Genomic DNA, 19335 nt, shown 5'->3' with positions numbered 1-19335 from the left:
GTAATTGATCATCAGAGAATGAGAGAGAGTGTGTGAGAGAGAGATCATCAGAGAATGAGAGAGAGTGTGTGTGTGAGAGAGACAGAGAGAGAGAAAGAAAGTGAGAGATAGAGGGATTAGATGAACCTGGAGTAGAGTCCCCTAAGCAAGCTGGTCCTGGGGCTCTTTTCACAAACACAAACAGACCCCACAGAGCCCCAGGACAGCAACACAATTAGACTCAAACAAATCATGAAAAAACAAAAAGATAATTACCTGACACATTGGAATGAATTAACAAAAAAGGGAGCAATCTAGAATGCTATTTGACCCTACACAGAGAGTACACAGCGGCAGAATACCTGACCACTGTGACTGACCTAAAATTAAGGAAAGCTTTGACTATGTACAGACTCAGTGAGCATAGCCTTGCCATTGAGAAAGGTTGCCGCAGGCAGACATGGCTCTCAAGAGAAGACAGGCTGTGTGCTCACTGCCCACAAAATGAGGTGGAAACTGAGCTGCACTTCCTAACCTCCTGCCAAATATGTGACCATATTAGAGACAAATATTTCCCTCAGACCTCACAGACCCACAAAGAATACGAAAAACAAATAACATTTTGATTAACTCCCATATCTATTGGGTGAAATACCACAGTCTGCAATCACAGCTGCAAGATTGGTGACCTGTTGCCACAAGAAAAGAGCAACCAGTGAATAACAAATGCCATTGTAAATACAACCCATATTTATGTTGCTTATTTTTTTCCTCCCTTTTTGACTTGAACTATTTGCACATCATTACAACACTGTATACAGTATAGACATTATAGGACATTTGAAATGTCTTTATTCTTTTGGAACTTGTGAGTGTAATATTTACTGTTCACATTTTTTTTTATTGAATTGAGAGAAAGAGAGAGAGAGAGAGAGATAAGAAAGATGTTTCCCGAGGGAGTTGACTCTTAGCGGAGCTTCACCTCTAATATTCTGTGAGCAACAAAAGATGTATGCATCCTAAAAAAAAAAGGATACCAGGCCTGCGATTGCTTTTGTGCAGCCTCAAAGGCTCTCTGTATCCACTGGAAAGTTCATTCATTTCCTTATGAAGGATATCTATTCAGCTGTCAACTCTTTTCATGGACTCGTAGCTAAAGAACATGTGCTAACTACTGTACAGCAATACCGCATCATCACACAACTGAAATGTCAATAAGCATTTCCTTAGTCTATTCACACCAAATGTTTTGTCATTCATCTCAATGGCTTAATCCTTGGATCCTTCCTGCTGTTCTATTCAACCATTTACCATAGTAACACACCTTTCATACAGTAAACACTCTTCTTCACTGGTGTTTTTAACCCTCCACAGGTGTCTTCTTCATCCCGTACTTTGTCTTCCTCTTCTTCTGTGGTATCCCTGTGTTCTTCCTGGAGACGGCATTGGGCCAGTACACCAGCGAGGGCGGGGTCACAGCCTGGAGGAAGATATGTCCCATGTTCGAAGGTGATCACTCTGTCTGCTCCTTACATTATTACATAATGGGCCAGTTCCCCAGACACAGATTTAGCCTATGGTGAATCTTCCAGTCAGGCCACCCATGATACAAGTCCATATTCGACATCCATCCATGTCTGAGGATGACGGAGATGATGTAGAAACCAGCCACTAGGGGCAACAGTGAGAGCTGTTACCTTTAAGTAGGTTTCGGTTTTGCTGGTTTTGCTAGTTTTGCTAGGGCCTTGTGGATGGACGTAAGCATCTGCCTTGGGTTCCAAAAGTAACATGTTCGAATCCAGAAAGAAAGTGGTTTCTGATATTTTTGTTTTAAGTGTAACCCAAACCTTAACCCTTACCTTAAGTATTCTGGAGTTAATGCCTAACCTTAAAAATACAGAGTTAATGCCTAAACTTAACCTTAAACACTTAAAAATGTGACATTTGGAACAGCTTCGAAATTTGACATTTGACGTGAGACTGTGAGAGCTTGTAGCAGTCTTCTTTATTAATAGATGTCAAGTCCCCTGTTTTGGGGACCTGCGTGGTTCTGGTATCGTTTCCGACTGACATTTTCACTGATAAATTGATCTGTGGGCAGCATAGGTTGAAATGGCTTGCATTGAGCAGTAGCCCTGAATCTCACGGACACAGGAGTATATGTGGGGTGTCCCTCCTACCATTTTATTCGCTCTTCTGACTGTCCATCAACTCCAGGCTGAACCCTACATCACAGCCACTAACAACACATATGCTTGGAGTCCTTACATTGTAGCGCAGAAGGAGAGAGGGGTTTCGTCGCTGTACCACATTCAGAGATTGATTTATTGACAGGAAATTAAAATAATTCATACATTTTAAACAAAAAAACACTTTCTGCTTGTAACAGACGTACAAGATTGATACGAGATGAAAGGCAAGTTCTAAATGGGCTCAGTGAGACGTTCACAGTGATGGGGGTAGCGATGGGGGTAGCGATGGGGAAGACGTTTTGATCAAGAGAGACCTTTAGAAAATATTCACATTTTCTCTAACACTCAACATACAAATATGTATTTTACAGTTATAAGGAAAGTGGAATCTTATAGTTAGTTGTTGTATAATTTGATTATATTATATTTTCGAAAGCATGTATCATTTCAAGCCATATTCATACAGTTCTATTGAATAGGAAATACACAATATAAAATATTTCGTATTTTTATACTTTCATGATACTTCTACTGTGTACTTCAGCTTGTATCTTCAAAAGTGACGACACCTCAGCAATGTATAACTATTCTTGCCAGAAAGGTGAGATTGTAGCCTTTCTTGGAGTATGCAGCATTACTAGTTATAGTTCATGATAGTAATTACTTTTGGGGATTACGTAGATTACATTCATAACCGTTAAAATGGCTTTTTAGTACAGGACTATCCATTATTTGTGTCTGGGAATCGGGCCTTATGCTAGTTAAAACAGGGATTCAAATGTGTTCTTTCAGGCTAAACTCATGAGATGCTGCTGTATACAAAGACATTGATTGAAAACAAATACATTTCACATTTTCTATATCTAACTGTAATTTGCTAGGTATTAAGCAGGCTTTTGTTCCAGCCCAGTACTAACACTCCCGATTCAACTTAACAAAGTCTCAATGACACGTTTGTTTATTTAGGTATTGTAGTGCTGGGCTGAACCAAAAGCCTGCACGCCCTGTAGTTCTCCAGATCCATGGTTTGACCACTGTGCTAAGTTACTAAGTTATTTAAAGAACAGTCACCTTATCAAATGTTAACCTGCCTTTGCTTTTCCGTCTATAGGAGTGGGAATTGCATCCCAAGTGATTGTGGCGTACTTGAACATCTATTACATAGTGGTGCTAGCCTGGGGTCTGTTCTACCTATTCAACTCCTTCAGGAATCCACTGCCCTGGTCCACCTGTGACAATGAGTGGAATACTGGTACAAGAACTGAACACAGACACAGACACACACGTAGACATAGACACACGGGCACGTATGTATGTGCACATACTTACTCTCTCTCTCTCTCTCTCTCTCTCTCTCTCTCTCTCTCTCTCTCTCTCTCTCTCTCTCTCTCTCTCTCTCTCTCTCTCTCTCTCTCTCTCTCTCTCTCTCTCTAACATTCTCACAGAGAACTGTCATAATTTGAGTTCCATGTTGTTGAACCCACACCTCTCCCAGTTGGACTCAGACTGGTCCTTCCTTCACAACCAGACTGAATATAATGACTACAATATGTTGAGGTAGGCCTCCTTATTGTACTTTGAAGATATCAGATACACTGGGTGTTGATGAAGATACACTGGGTGTTGATGAAGATACACTGGGTGTTGATGAAGATACACTGGGTGTTGATGAGGTGCAGTCATGCAGACATTGAGATGACTGTATTGTGGTTCATTTAGCTATTTCTCACTGCTTTTTCATTGGTTTAAACCCCTCTTTCTCTTTCAGTAATGAAACCATGAAGATCACATCTCCTGAGGAGGAGTTTTGGGCGTAAGTTTGAAACCAATCATAACTTCTGAAATACACACGCACACACACACACACACACACACACACACACACACACACACACACACACACACACACACACACACACACACACACACACACACAGATAATGATGAGTCACGCTGACAGACAATATAGGGCCCACCCAACGGCCCAGCAGAACACCGGGTAAGGGAAATTAGCCAATTACAGCCCGGAGGGAACCATAAAACAACCAATTAGAGTGCTCGACAAGGATTATTTTGTGTTCAAATTGAGTGTTGTTGTTTCGTCAGACTAGTCTGGTGATTCCGTGATAGGCCATGGTTCTTCCCACATGATACATTCCTGATGGGGTTTCCGGGTGGTGCAGGATTGGGAAATGGGCTGAGAACAGCACTCTAAAGCATTTTCTACTAAATGAGAACAATATGTGTCCTTTCTTTGGGGTTCAAAGCCTAAACTAAAACCTTATAAACTAAAGTGGGGAAAATGGAACATCTGTATCTATCATGCCGATGCTATTTTGTCTCTGTATTCGTGCAGAGGCTCCATATGGAGACTATAAAGTTGGAAAAAGTGTAAGGGTTTTCTGGCGAAAGAGAAGCGGACCAAAAAGCAGCATGGTGGTTATTCATGTTCTTTAATTTATAAAGAAACTACACATGAGATAACTAACAAAAACAACAAACGTGAGAAAACCTAAAACAGTCCTATCTGGTGCAAACACAGAGACAGGAACAATCACCCACAAACACACAGTGAAACCCAGGCTACCTAAGTATGATTCTCAATCAGAGACAACTAATGACACCTGCCTCTGATTGAGAACCATACTAGGCCGACACATAGAAATTCCCAAAACCTAGAAAAACAAACATAGACTGCCCACCCAACTCACGCCCTGACCATACTAACTAAATACAAAACACAGGAAATAAAGGTCAGAACGTGACAAAAAGAACACGTGTCTTTCTGTCGGTCGGCTGTCGCTGTGAATTTGTTTAGGTTAGATTTGTGTGGGGAGAGGATCTCTGAAATAAAACACCATGTCTAAGATGATATGTAGTACATAGAGGGTCATGGTATTGGGATTTGACGTAATTTGATGAGTGGGTTAATTCTGCATGGTTACTAGGTTAAAACAGAAACAACTAAAAGGGTTACGTTTAGGTATTCATTCCAAATGGTTACGGTTAGGTATTCATTCCAAATGGTTACGGTTAGGGTTAAGGTTAGGGTTACAAATGGTTACGGTTAGGGTTACGGTTAGGGATTCATTCCAAATGGTTACGGTTAGGGTTAAGGTTAGGTATTCATTCCAAATGGTTACGGTTAGGGTTACGGTTAGGTATTCATTCCAAATGGTTACGGTTAGGTATTCATTCCAAATGGTTACGGTTAGGTATTCATTCCAAATGGTTACGGTTAGGTATTCATTCCAAATGGTTACGGTTAGGGTTAAGGTTAGGTTAAGGTGATTAGGTTAGGTTACGGTTAGGGTTACGGTTAGGTTAGGTTATTCATTCCAAAGGTTAGGGTTACGGTTAGGGTTACGGTTAGGGTTCATTAGGGTTACGGTTAGGTATTCATTCCAAATGGTTACGGTTAGGTATTCATTCCAAATGGTTACGGTTAGGGTTATTTATTCCAAATTAAGGTTAGGGTTAAGGTTATTTAAATTAGGGTTACGGTTAGGGTTACGGTTAGGGTTAAGGTTAAGGTTAGGGTTAAGGTTAGGGTTATTTATTTAAATGAGGGTTACGGTTAGGGTTACGGTTAGGGTTCCGATTAGGGTTACGGTTAGGGTTACGGTTAGGTATTCATTCCAAATGGTTACGGTTAGGTATTCATTCCAAATGGTTACGGTTAGGGTTAAGGTTAGGGTTAAGGTGAGGGTTACGGTTAGGGTTACGGTTAGGGTTAAGGTTAGGGTTACGGTTAGGGTTACGGTTAGGGTTAAGGTTAGGTTACGGTTAGGTATTCATTCCAAATGGTTACGGTTAGGGTTACGGTTAGGGTTACGGTTAGGGTTACGGTTAGGGTTACGGTTAGGGTTACGGTTAGGGTTAAGGTTAGGGTTACGGTTAGGGTTACGGTTAGGGTTACGGTTAGGGTTACGGTTAGGTATTCATTCCAAATGGTTACGGTTAGGTATTCATTCCAAATGGTTACGGTTAGGGTTACGGTTAGGGTTACGGTTAGGGTTAAGGTTAGGGTTAAGGTTAGGGTTAAGGTTAGGGTTACGGTTAGGGTTACGGTTAGGGTTAAGGTTAGGGTTAAGGTTAGGGTTATGGTTAGGGTTAAGGTGAGGGTTACGGTTAGGGTTACGGTTAGGGTTACGATTAGGGTTACGGTTAGGGTTACGGTTAGGTATTCATTCCAAATGGTTACGGTTAGGTATTCATTCCAAATGGTTACGGTTAGGGTTACGGTTAGGGTTACGATTAGGGTTACGGTTAGGGTTACGGTTAGGTATTCATTCCAAATGGTTACGGTTAGGTATTCATTCCAAATGGTTACGGTTAGGTATTCATTCCAAATGGTTACGGTTAGGTATTCATTCCAAATGGTTACGGTTAGGGTTAAGGTTAGGGTTAAGGTGAGGGTTACGGTTAGGGTTACGGTTAGGGTTACGGTTTGGGTTACGGTTAGGGTTACGATTAGGGTTACGGTTAGGGTTACGGTTAGGGTTACGGTTTGGGGAAAGCATAAAACGAAATAATAATGAAATAAAAAGCGCTTTTTCCATTTATCATAATCATACTCTCCCTTGTTGCTAAACATTTGTGAACTGTCGTGGCGCCATGGTCTAAACGTCTTACTGACCAGACTGGTTTGTGTGTGTACATTCATGTGTGTGTGTTTGTGTGTGTGTGTGTGTGTGTGTGCATTCGTGTGTGTGTGTGTTGTTCCCCAGTCGTCGGGTGTTGAGGACGTCAGATCATGTGTCGCTGGGTGCTGTACATTGGGACCTGGCTCTCTGTCTGCTGCTGGCCTGGATCATCTGCTACTTCTGCATCTGGAAGGGAGTCAAATCTACAGGCAAGGTGAGCTGGCAGCCTCCCATACAGCCTCCCACGTGTGTGTGTGTGTGTGTGTGTGTGTGTGTGTGTGTGTGTGTGTGTGTGTGTGTGTGTGTCTGTCTGTCTGTCTGTCTGTCTGTCTGTCTGTCTGTCTGTCTGTCTGTCTGTCTGTCTGTCTGTCTGTCTGTCTGTCTGTCTGTCTGTCTGTCTGTCTGTCTGTCTGTCTGTCTGTCTGTCTGTCTGTCTGTCTGTCTGTCTGTTCAAGTGTATCTTCATGTGTGACCACAGGTGGTGTACTTCACAGCAACGTTCCCCTACCTGATGCTCTTCATCCTGTTTATCCGAGGTGTGACTCTACCAGGGGCTGGAGAGGGCATAAAGTACTATCTCTGGCCTCAAATGGACAAGATCTTGGAACCTGGGGTAAGACTGATGGGACAGGGATGGTAGTAGGGAGGAAAGATGGTAGTAGGAAGGAAAGATGGTAGTAGGAAGGAAAGATGGTAGTAGAGAGGAAAGATGGTAGTAGAGAGGAAAGATGGTAGTAGGGAATAAAGATGGTAGTAGGGAGGAAAGATGGTAGTAGGGAATAAAGATGGTAGTAGGGAGGAAAGATGGTAGTAGGGAATAAAGATGGTAGTAGGGAGGAAAGATGGTAGTAGGGAATAAAGATGGTAGTAGAGAGGAAAGATGGTAGTAGGGAGGAAAGATGGTAGTATTGAGGAAAGATGGTAGTAGAGAGGAAAGATGGTAGTAGGGAGGAAAGATGGTAGTAGGGAGGGAAGATGGTATAAGAGAGGATAGATGGTAGTAGATAGGAAAGATGATAGTAGGGAGGAAAGATGGTAGTAGGGAGGAAAGATGGTAGTAGGGAGGAAAGATGGTAGTAGGGAGTGAAGATGGTAGTAGGGAATAAAGATGGTAGTAGGGAATAAAGATGGTAGTAGTGAATAAAGATGGTCGTAGGGAATAAAGATGGTAGTAGAGAGGAAAGATGGTAGTAGGGAGGAAAGATGGTAGTAGGGAATAAAGATGGTCGTAGGGAATAAAGATGGTAGTAGAGAGGAAAGATGGTAGTAGGGAGGAAAGATGGTAGTATTGAGGAAAGATGGTAGTAGAGAGGAAAGATGGTAGTAGGGAGGAAAGATGGTAGTAGGGAGGGAAGATGGTATAAGAGAGGATAGATGGTAGTAGATAGGAAAGATGGTAGTAGGGAGGAAAGATGGTAGTAGGGAGGAAAGATGGTAGTCTGGAGGAAAGATGGTAGTAGAGAGGAAATATGGTAGTAGGGAGAAAAGATGGTAGTAGGGAGGAAAGATGGTAGTAGAGAGGAAATATGGTAGTAGGGAGGAAAGATGGTAGTAGGGAGGAAAGATGGTAGTAGGAAGGAAAGATGGTAGTATAGAGGAAAGATGGTAGTAGGGAATAAAGATGGTAGTAGGGAATAAAGATGGTGGTGGGAGGAAAGATGGTAGTAGGGAATAAAGATGGTAGTAGGGAATAAAGATGGTAGTAGGGAGGAAAGATGGTCTTAGGGAATAAAGATGGTAGTAGAGAGGAAAGATGGTAGTAGGGAGGAAAGATGGTAGTAGGGAGGAAAGATGATAGTAGGGAGGAAAGATGGTAGTAGGGAGGAAAGATGGTAGTAGGGAATAAAGATGGTAGTAGGGAGGAAAGATGGTAGTAGAGAGGAAAGATGGTAGTAGGGAATAAAGATGGTAGTAGGGAATAAAGATGGTAGTAGGGAATAAAGATGGTAGTAGGGAGGAAAGATGGTAGTAGGGAATAAAGATGGTAGTAGGGAGGAAAGATGGTAGTAGGGAATAAAGATGGTAGTAGAGAGGAAAGATGGTAGTAGGGAGGAAAGATGGTAGTATTGAGGAAAGATGGTAGTAGAGAGGAAAGATGGTAGTAGGGAGGAAAGATGGTAGTAGGGAGGGAAGATGGTATAAGAGAGGATAGATGGTAGTAGATAGGAAAGATGGTAGTAGGGAGGAAAGATGGTAGTAGGGAGGAAAGATGGTAGTAGGGAGGAAAGATGGCAGTAGGGAATAAAGATGGTAGTAGGGAGGAAAGATGGTAGTAGGGAGGAAAGATGGTAGTAGAGAGGAAATATGGTAGTAGGGAGGAAAGATGGTAGTAGGGAGGAAAGATGGTAGTAGGGAGGAAAGATGGTAGTAGGGAGGAAAGATGGTAGTAGGGAATAAAGATGGTAGTAGGGAGGAAAGATGGTAGTAGGGAATAAAGATGGTAGTAGGGAGGAAAGATGGTAGTAGGGAATAAAGATGGTAGTAGGGAGGAAAGATGGTAGTAGGGAATAAAGATGGTAGTAGAGAGGAAAGATGGTAGTAGGGAGGAAAGATGGTAGTAGGGAGGAAAGATGGTAGTAGGGAATAAAGATGGTAGTAGGGAGGAAAGATGGTAGTATGGAGGAAAGATGGTAGTAGGGAGGAAAGATGGTAGTAGGGAATGAAGATGGTAGTAGGGAGGAAAGATGGTAGTAGGGAATAAAGATGGTAGTAGGGAGGAAAGATGGTAGTAGGGAATAAAGATGGTAGTAGGGAATAAAGATGGTAGTAGGGAGGAAAGATGGTAGTAGGGAATAAAGATGGTAGTAGAGAGGAAAGATGGTAGTAGGGAGGAAAGATGGTAGTAGGGAGGAAAGATGGTAGTAGGGAGGAAAGATGGTAGTAGAGAGGAAAGATGGTAGTAGTGAGGAAAGATGGTAGTAGGGAGGAAAGATGGTAGTAGGGAGGAAAGATGGTAGTAGGGAGGAAAGATGGTAGTAGGGAATAAAGATGGTCGTAGGGAATAAAGATGGTAGTAGGGAATAAAGATGGTAGTAGGATGGTAGTAGGGAATAAAGATGGTAGTAGGGATGGTAAGGGAATAAAGATGGTAGTAGGGAATAAAGATGGTAGTAGGGAATAAAGATGGTAGTAGGGAATAAAGATGGTCGTAGGGAATAAAGATGGTAGTAGGGAATAAAGATGGTCGTAGGGAATAAAGATGGTAGTAAAGATGGAGTAGGAATAAAGATGGTCGTAGGGAATAAAGATGGTCGTAGGGAATAAAGATGGTAGTAGGGAATAAAGATGGTCGTAGTAAAGATGGTCGTAGGAATAAAGATGGTAGTAGGGAATAAAGATGGTCGTAGGGAATAAAGATGGTAGTAGGGAATAAAGATGGTAGTAGGGAATAAAGATGGTAGGGGAATAAAGATGGTAGTAGGGAATAAAGATGGTAGTAGGGAATAAAGATGGTAGTAGGGAATAAAGATGGTAGTAGGGAATAAAGATGGTCGTAGGGAATAAAGATGGTAGTAGGGAATAAAGATGGTAGTAGGGAATAAAGATGGTAGTAGGGAATAAAGATGGTCGTAGGGAATAAAGATGGTAGTAGGGAATAAAGATGGTAGTAGGGAAAGATGGTAGTAGGGAATAAAGATGATGGTAGTAGGGAATAAAGATGGTAGTAGGGAATAAAGATGGTAAAGATGGTAGTAGGAATAAAGATGGTAGTAGGGAATAAAGATGGTAGTAGGGAATAAAGATGGTAGTAGGAATAAAGATGGTAGTAGGGAGGAAAGATGGTAGTAGGGAATAAAGATGGTAGTAGGGAGGAAAGATGGTAGTAGGAATAAAGATGGTCGTAGGGAATAAAGATGGTAGTAGGGAGTGAAGATGGTAGTAGATAAAGATGGTAGTAGGGAATAAAGATGGTAGTAGGGAATAAAGATGGTAGTAGGGAATAAAGATGGTAGTAGGGAGGAAAGATGGTAGTAGGGAATAAAGATGGTAGTAGGGAGGAAAGATGGTAGTAGGGAATAAAGATGGTAGTAGAGAGGAAAGATGGTAGTAGGGAGGAAAGATGGTAGTATTGAGGAAAGATGGTAGTAGAGAGGAAAGATGGTAGTAGGGAGGAAAGATGGTAGTAGGGAGGAAGATGGTATAAGAGAGGATAGATGGTAGTAGATAGGAAAGATGGTAGTAGGGAGGAAAGATGGTAGTAGGGAGGAAAGATGGTAGTAGGGAGGAAAGATGGCAGTAGGGAATAAAGATGGTAGATGGTAGTAGGGAGGAAAGATGGTAGTAGGTAGTAGGGAAAAATGGTAGTAGGGAGGAAAGATGGTAGTAGGGAGGAAAGATGGTAAGGGAGATGGTAGTAGGGAATAAAGATGGTAGTAGGGAGGAAAGATGGTAGTAGGGAATAAAGATGGTAGTAGGGAGGAAAGATGGTAGTAGGGAATAAAGATGGTAGTAGGGAGGAAAGATGGTAGTAGGGAATAAAAAGATGGTAGTAGGGAGGAAAGATGGTAGTAGGGAGGAAAGATGGTAGTAGGGAATAAAGATGGTAGTAGGGAGGAATAAAGATGGTGGTAGTAGAAGGAAAGATGGTAGTAGGGAATAAGATGGTAGTAGGGAGGAAAGATGGTAGTAGGGAATAAAGATGGTAGTAGGGAGGAAAGATGGTAGTAGGGAATAAAGATGGTAGTAGGGAATAAAGATGGTAGTAGGGAGGAAAAGATGGTAGTAGGGAATAAAGATGGTAGTAGAAGGAAAGATGGTAGTAGGGAGGAAAGATGGTAGTAGGGAGGAAAGATGGTAGTAGGGAGGAAAGATGGTAGTAGGGATGGTAAGTGAGAAAGATGGTAGTAGGGAGGAAAGATGGTAGTAGGGATGATGGTAGTAGGGAGGAAAGATGGTAGTAGGGAATAAAGATGGTCGTAGGGAATAAAGATGGTAGTAGGGAATAAAGATGGTAGTAGGGAATAAAGATGGTAGTAGGGAATAAAGATGGTCGTAGGGAATAAAGATGGTAGTAGGGAATAAAGATGGTAAAGATGGTAGTAGGGAATAAAGATGGTCGTAGGGAATAAAGATGGAATAAAGATGGTAGTAGGGAATAAAGATGGTAGGGAATAAAGATGGTAGTAGGGAATAAAGATGGTAGAAATAAAGATGGTAGTAGGGAATAAAGATGGTAGTAAATAAAGATGGTAGTAGGGAATAAAGATGAGTAGGGAATAAAGATGGTAGTAGGGAATAAAGATGGTAGTAGGGAATAAAGATGGTAGTAAAGATGGAGGAAAAGATGGTAGTAGGGAGGTCGAAATAAAGATGGTAGGGAATAAAGATGGTAGTAGGGAATAAAGATGGTAGTAGGGAATAAAGATGGTAGTAAAGATGGTAGTAGGGAATAAAGATGGTAGTAGGGAATAAAGATGGTCGTAGAATAAAGATGGTAGTAGGGAATAAAGATGGTAGTAGGGAATAAAGATGGTAGTAGGGAATAAAGATGGTAGTAGGGAATAAAGATGGTAGTAGGGAATAAAGATGGTAGTAGGGAATAAAGATGGTAGTAGGGAATAAAGATGGTAGTAGGGAATAAAGATGGTAGTAGGGAATAAAGATGGTAGTAAAGATGGTAGTAGGGAATAAAGATGGTAGTAGGGAATAAAGATGGTAGTAGGGAATAAAGATGGTCGTAGGGAATAAAGATGGTAGTAGGGAATAAAGATGGTAGTAGGGAGGGTAGTAAAGATGGTAGTAGGGAATAAAGATGGAGGAATAAAGATGGTAGTAGGGAATAAAGATGGTAAGGATGGTAGAAGAAGATGGTAGTAGGGAATAAAGATGGTAAAATAAAGATGGTAGTAGGGAATAAAGATGGTAGTAGGGAATAAAGATGGTAGTAGGGAGGAAAGATGGTAGTAGGGAATAAAGATGGTAGTAGGGAGGAAAGATGGTAGTAGGGAATAAAGATGGTCGTAGGGAATAAAGATGGTAGTAGGGAGTGAAGATGGTAGTAGAGAGGAAAGATGGTAGTAGGGAATAAAGATGGTAGTAGGGAATAAAGATGGTAGTAGGGAATAAAGATGGTAGTAGGGAGGAAAGATGGTAAAATAAAGATGGTAGTAGGGAGGAAAGATGGTAGTAGGGAATAAAGATGGTAGTAGAGAGGAAAGATGGTAGTAGGGAGGAAAGATGGTAGTATTGAGGAAAGATGGTAGTAGAGAGGAAAGATGGTAGTAGGGAGGAAAGATGGTAGTAGGGAGGGAAGATGGTATAAGAGAGGATAGATGGTAGTAGATAGGAAAGATGGTAGTAGGGAGGAAAGATGGTAGTAGGGAGGAAAGATGGTAGTAGGGAGGAAAGATGGTAGGGAATAAAGATGGTAGTAGGGAGGAAAGATGGTAGTAGGGAGGAAAGATGGTAGTAGAGAGGAAATATGGTAGTAGGGAGGAAAGATGGTAGTAGGGAGGAAAGATGGTAGTAGGGAGGAAAGATGGTAGTAGGGAGGAAAGATGGTAGTAGGGAATAAAGATGGTAGTAGGGAGGAAAGATGGTAGTAGGGAATAAAGATGGTAGTAGGGAGGAAAGATGGTAGTAGGGAATAAAGATGGTAGTAGGGAGGAAAGATGGTAGTAGGGAATAAAGATGGTAGTAGAGAGGAAAGATGGTAGTAGGGAGGAAAGATGGTAGTAGGGAGGAAAGATGGTAGTAGGGAATAAAGATGGTAGTAGGGAGGAAAGATGGTAGTATGGAGGAAAGATGGTAGTAGGGAGGAAAGATGGTAGTAGGGAATGAAGATGGTAGTAGGGAGGAAAGATGGTAGTAGGGAATAAAGATGGTAGTAGGGAGGAAAGATGGTAGTAGGGAATAAAGATGGTAGTAGGGAATAAAGATGGTAGTAGGGAGGAAAGATGGTAGTAGGGAATAAAGATGGTAGTAGAGAGGAAAGATGGTAGTAGGGAGGAAAGATGGTAGTAGGGAGGAAAGATGGTAGTAGGGAGGAAAGATGGTAGTAGAGAGGAAAGATGGTAGTAGTGAGGAAAGATGGTAGTAGGGAGGAAAGATGGTAGTAGGGAGGAAAGATGGTAGTAGGGAAGAAAGATGGTAGTAGGGAATAAAGATGGTCGTAGGGAATAAAGATGGTAGTAGGGAATAAAGATGGTAGTAGGGAATAAAGATGGTAGTAGGGAATAAAGATGGTCGTAGGGAATAAAGATGGTAGTAGGGAATAAAGATGGTAGTAGGGAATAAAGATGGTAGTAGGGAATAAAGATGGTCGTAGGGAATAAAGATGTGGTCGTAGGGAATAAAGATGGTAGTAGGGAATAAAGATGGTCGTAGGGAATAAAGATGGTAGTAGGGAATAAAGATGGTAGTAGGGAATAAAGATGGTCGTAGGGAATAAAGATGGTAGTAGGGAATAAAGATGGTAGTAGGGAATAAAGATGGTCGTAGGGAATAAAGATGGTCGTAGGGAATAAAGATGGTAGTAGGGAATAAAGATGGTAGTAGGGAATAAAGATGGTAGTAGGGAATAAAGATGGTAGTAGGGAATAAAGATGGTAGTAGGGAATAAAGATGGTAGTAGGGAATAAAGATGGTCGTAGGGAATAAAGATGGTAGTAGGGAATAAAGATGGTCGTAGGGAATAAAGATGGTAGTAGGGAATAAAGATGGTAGTAGGGAATAAAGATGGTAGTAGGGAATAAAGATGGTAGTAGGGAATAAAGATGGTAGTAGGGAATAAAGATGGTAGTAGGGAGTAAAGATGGTAGTAGGGAATAAAGATGGTAGTAGGGAATAAAGATGGTAGTAGGGAATAAAGATGGTAGTAGGGAATAAAGATGGTAGTAGGGAGTGAAGATGGTAGTAGGGAATAAAGATGGTAGTAGGGAATAAAGATGGTAGTAGGGAATAAAGATGGTAGTAGGGAATAAAGATGGTAGTAGGGAGGAAAGATGGTAGTAGGGAATAAAGATGGTAGTAGGGAGGAAAGATGGTAGTAGGGAATAAAGATGGTCGTAGGGAATAAAGATGGTAGTAGGGAGTGAAGATGGTAGTAGGGAATAAAGATGGTAGTAGAGAGGAAAGATGGTAGTAGGGAATAAAGATGGTAGTAGGGAGGAAAGATGGTAGTAGGGAATAAAGATGGTAGTAGGGAGGAAAGATGGTAGTAGGGAATAAAGATGGTCGTAGGGAATAAAGATGGTAGTAGGGAGTGAAGATGGTAGTAGGGAATAAAGATGGTAGTAGGGAATAAAGATGGTAGTAGGGAGGAAAGATGGTAGTAGGGAATAAAGATGGTAGTAGGGAGGAAAGATGGTAGTAGGGAATAAAGATGGTCGTAGGGAATAAAGATGGTAGTAGGGAGTGAAGATGGTAGTAGGGAATAAAGATGGTAGTAGGGAATAAAGATGGTAGTAGGGAGTGAAGATGCTAGTACAGAGGAAAGATGTTCTCCAGCATTTTCTCTCTCTCTTTCTCTGCTCACAATCCCAAAGCGGAACTGGGATCTTAGCAAGAAAAGCAAACCAAGACCTTTAGAGTTAAAACAGTAACCCGAACACACCATAACATCAACACACAGTAACAAAAACACCATCCTCCCGGAGCAGGATGAAGTTGCCCCTAGACGCTGATCTTGGGTCAGTTTTCTATTTTCCCCACTCATTTATTTAAGATACTCTTTGGTCGTAGTCCAATGACCGAACGTCACTGGCAACGGTCAAACACTCAGGCATTCAGACGATTTCTTTATGTGCCAGAGAGTCCCATAAAAGAGACATTCTTTGGTATGGATTACCTTTGACCTTAGTACAACATGGCATGTGACCTGATGCCTTCTGGGGTCCGGTGTCACGGTCCCTGGAGAGGTCAAGCCTCGTTTCAGGGGTCAACTATCCTCCAACTTTGCTTCCTGTTGTGTGGGGCTCGTTGGATCAGGAGTAGGCTCAAAAAGGGTGCAAACCGCGACAGATGAAGCCTGCTGGGTATTTGGGAAGTGTCATGGACTGTTGTGAGTTTGTTTCTTTGTATCATATTTCAACTAGTCTATTTTAAACGGAAACGTGCTGTTTTTCCGTAGCGAGAGCAGGACATCAACATTGGGGAGGGTGAATAATATTATGTTAATTAACCTTATGGCTAAAACACTGATTCTCAAAGAACTAAATTACTGTACAACATCATCTTTCCAGGTATCCCAGCAAACATACGCAAAGACAGATGTGTCATATCATGTGCGGACAAAAGGATAGTCACAAACCTAACATCTTTAAGTTCATAGGTGTAGGGTGTGAGAAAAGTTGCTAAAGCAATTAGAGACCTGGGGGAGGATTGAGAGGAGGACGGGCTGGCGTGGGAATCCCCAGTTACTTGGACTGGAACGGTGGCCAAATGAATACACTTCAGGGTCCGGGTGATGATTGGTTATGTAACTCTGTGTCCCGACACAGCTGAAGAACAGACCAGGGAGAAAATGTGTGTTTGACTGCATGCCATGTGTTTTATTTTGGATTTGGGGAAGAAGTCTTGAGTGAGGGTTGTGTATTAGTTTAGAGGTCTGTGTATAAACAGAGAGAAGAGGTTTAGGGCTCTGTGTATAAACAGAGAGAAGAGGGTTAGAGGTCTGTGTATAAACAGAGAGAAGAGGTTTAGGGCTCTGTGTATAAACAGAGAGAAGAGGGTTAGAGGCCTGTGTATAGACAGTGAGAAGAGGTTTAGGGCTCTGTGTATAAACAGTGAGAAGAGGTTTTGAGCTCTGTGTATAAACTGAGAGAAGAGGGTTAGAGGTCTGTGTATAGACAGTGAGAAGAGGTTTAGGGCTCTGTGTATAAACAGAGAGAAGAGCTTTAGTGGGCTGTGTATAAACAGAGAGAAGAGGTTTACAGGTCTGTGTATAAACAGAGAGAAGAGGGTTAGAGGTCTGTGTATAAACAGAGAGAAGAGGTTTACAGGTCTGTGTATAAACAGAGAGAAGAGGTTTACAGGTCTGTGTATAAACAGAGAGAAGAGGGTTAGAGGTCTGTGTATAAACAGAGAGAAGAAGTGTAGGGCTCTGTGTATAAACAGAGAGAAGAGGGTTAGAGGCCCGTGTATAGACAGTGAGAAGAGGTTTAGGGCTCTTTGTATAAACAGTGAGAAGAGGTTTAGGGCTCTGTGTATAAACAGAGAGAAAAGGGTTAGAGGTCTGTGTATAAACAGAGAGAAGAGGTTTAGGGGTCTGTGTATAGACAGAGAGAAGAGCTTTAGTGGGCTGTATATAGACAGAGAGAAGAGCTTAAGGGGTCTGTGTATAGACAGAAGAGCTTAAGGGGTCTGTGTATAGACAGAGAGAGGAGAAATGAAGGGGCCCATCCCAGCTGGCTGTGGTAGTATGTGGATTATACTGGGATGGATAATGGACTTTGTTATGGGGCAGACTGCAGGCCTCCCAGGCCCTATCGCCCTCCTGCTAACACTAACCAGATGCTGCTATGAGTGGGTCTGCTGAGGGTCTGCTGAGAGGGTTGATGTTGTCAACACACACACATAGGAAGTGCAAGCAGACACAGGCAGCCATACATACACACAAACATGCACATGAACGGACACACAGATGGATGTTGGCCTGAGAAAGACAGTAGAGAGCCCAGATTATTGGCCCTAGACAAACCTGATGTTACACAAGTTGTAGTTGATTGTTGTCAGCTTTGACAGAGAAATGTATCCAATGGTTTATGGGTCTACATGAGATGTATTTGATGAAAACCACATGGTTCTGACCGTTTTTTGTTTACTTTAATGAGTGAAATTAGCTGAACATGTGACAGTAGAATAGATATAATTTCTTCCTGTACTCTGCCCCCTCATTCTCTCTTTCTCTTCTCCCTATCTCCATCCCTCTCACTCTCTTTCCTACCTCCCTCATTCCCTCTCCTCTCTCCTCCCTCCATCCCTCCCCCTGTCTTTCACTCCTTGCCTCCCCCTCTCTCTCCCTCTCCCTCTCTTTCCTTGCCTCCCATTCTTTCTCCTACTCTCTCTCTCTCTCTCTCTCTCTCTCTCTCTCTCTCTCTCTCTCTCTCTCTCTCTCTCTCTCTCTCTCTCTCTCTCTCTCTCTCTCTCTCTCTCTCTCTCTCTCTCTCTCTCTCTCTCTCTCTCTCTCTCTCTCTCTCTCTCCTCCCTTCCTACATCCATCCATCCCCCTCCCTCCATCCACCCCTCTGACTCTCTCTAACTCCATCCCTCTCCCCTCTCTCTCTAGGTGTGGCGTGACGCAGGGACCCAGGTGTTTTTCTCCTACGCTGTATGTCAGGGGGTCCTCACCTCTCTGGGCAGCTACAACAAGTACAACAACAACTGTTTAAAGTCAGTGTGACACACCACTGCACACAGCTTCCCCTTCAAAACTCTATTTGAATCGTCACATAAAAACAAAAACATTTTCAAGTATGTCAACTGTGCTTGATTTAGTTTGCACTTTACGAAAGGAACCAATGGAATAGTCCCAAAAGTGAAAAACTGCACATCTCTTTTCTTTCCAAACGGTATCCTCTCACATTGATTTAGAGTAGCATGCTAGGTCCCTCTTGACGTTATTTGAATTGGATCACATAGACCTGGGTCAAACACATCATCATGGCACATGTTTTTCAACACTTGAGCTATGCTTGATATAGTTTGCTGTGTACAATATAACCAATGGAATGGTTCCAAATGTGCAAACTCCACACTAAGTCAAGAGTACCTGAAATACCTTCACGTGAGTGATAGTGATTTCACACACCTTGTTGTGTTCCAGGGAGTGATAGTGATTTTACACACCTTGTGTGTTCCAGGAAGCGATAATGATTTTACACACCTTGTTGTGTTCCAGGGAGCGATAGTGATTTTACACACCTTGTTGTGTTCCAGGGAGCGATAGTGATTTTACACACCTTGTTGTGTTCCAGGGAGTGATAGTGATTTGACACACCTTGTTGTGTTCCAGGGAGCGATAGTGATTTGACACACCTTGTTGTGTTCCAGGGAGTGATAGTGATTTGACACACCTTGTTGTGTTCCAGGGAGTGATAGTGATTTGACACACCTTGTTGTGTTCCAGGGAGTGATAGTGATTTGACACATCTTGTTGTGTTCCAGGGAGTGATAGTGATTTGACACACCTTGTTGTGTTCCAGGGAGTATAGTGATTTGACACACTTTGTTGTGTTCCAGGGAGTGATAGTGATTTGACACACCTTGTTGTGTTCCAGGGAGTGATAGTGATTTGACACACCTTGTTGTGTTCCAGGGAGTGATAGTGATTTGACACACCTTGTTGTGTTCCAGGGAGTGATAGTGATTTGACACACCTTGTTGTGTTCCAGGGAGTGATAGTGATTTGACACACCTTGTTGTGTTCCAGGGAGTGATAGTGATTTGACACACCTTGTTGTGTTCCAGGGAGTGATAGTGATTTGACACACCTTGTTGTGTTCCAGGGAGTGATAGTGATTTGACACACCTTGTTGTGTTCCAGGGAGTGATAGTGATTTGACACACCTTGTTGTGTT

The 19335-nt window shown here is 42.2% G+C and overlaps 1 protein-coding gene across 1 annotated transcript in view; it reads left to right on the top strand.

Moving 5' to 3' along the window:
• Positions 1 to 876: 876 nt before the first annotated feature.
• Positions 877 to 19335, top strand: part of LOC124025557 (sodium- and chloride-dependent GABA transporter 2-like) — a 23444-nt gene continuing 4985 nt past the window's right edge. Inside the window, exons 1-7 of the mRNA XM_046338945.1 lie at positions 877 to 1488; positions 3283 to 3423; positions 3617 to 3728; positions 3940 to 3984; positions 6902 to 7031; positions 7296 to 7430; positions 18045 to 18148. Coding sequence (XP_046194901.1) covers positions 1479 to 1488; positions 3283 to 3423; positions 3617 to 3728; positions 3940 to 3984; positions 6902 to 7031; positions 7296 to 7430; positions 18045 to 18148 — 677 coding nt within the window. The 5' untranslated portion in view covers positions 877 to 1478. The remainder of the gene's footprint in view (positions 1489 to 3282; positions 3424 to 3616; positions 3729 to 3939; positions 3985 to 6901; positions 7032 to 7295; positions 7431 to 18044; positions 18149 to 19335) is intronic.

This window comes from Oncorhynchus gorbuscha, unplaced genomic scaffold, assembly GCF_021184085.1.
Source record: "Oncorhynchus gorbuscha isolate QuinsamMale2020 ecotype Even-year unplaced genomic scaffold, OgorEven_v1.0 Un_scaffold_2286, whole genome shotgun sequence".
NCBI classification, from domain to species: Eukaryota; Metazoa; Chordata; class Actinopteri; order Salmoniformes; family Salmonidae; genus Oncorhynchus; species Oncorhynchus gorbuscha.
The sequence above is the reverse complement of the archived record's forward strand: the minus strand, read 5'-3'. Positions and strand labels throughout refer to the sequence as shown.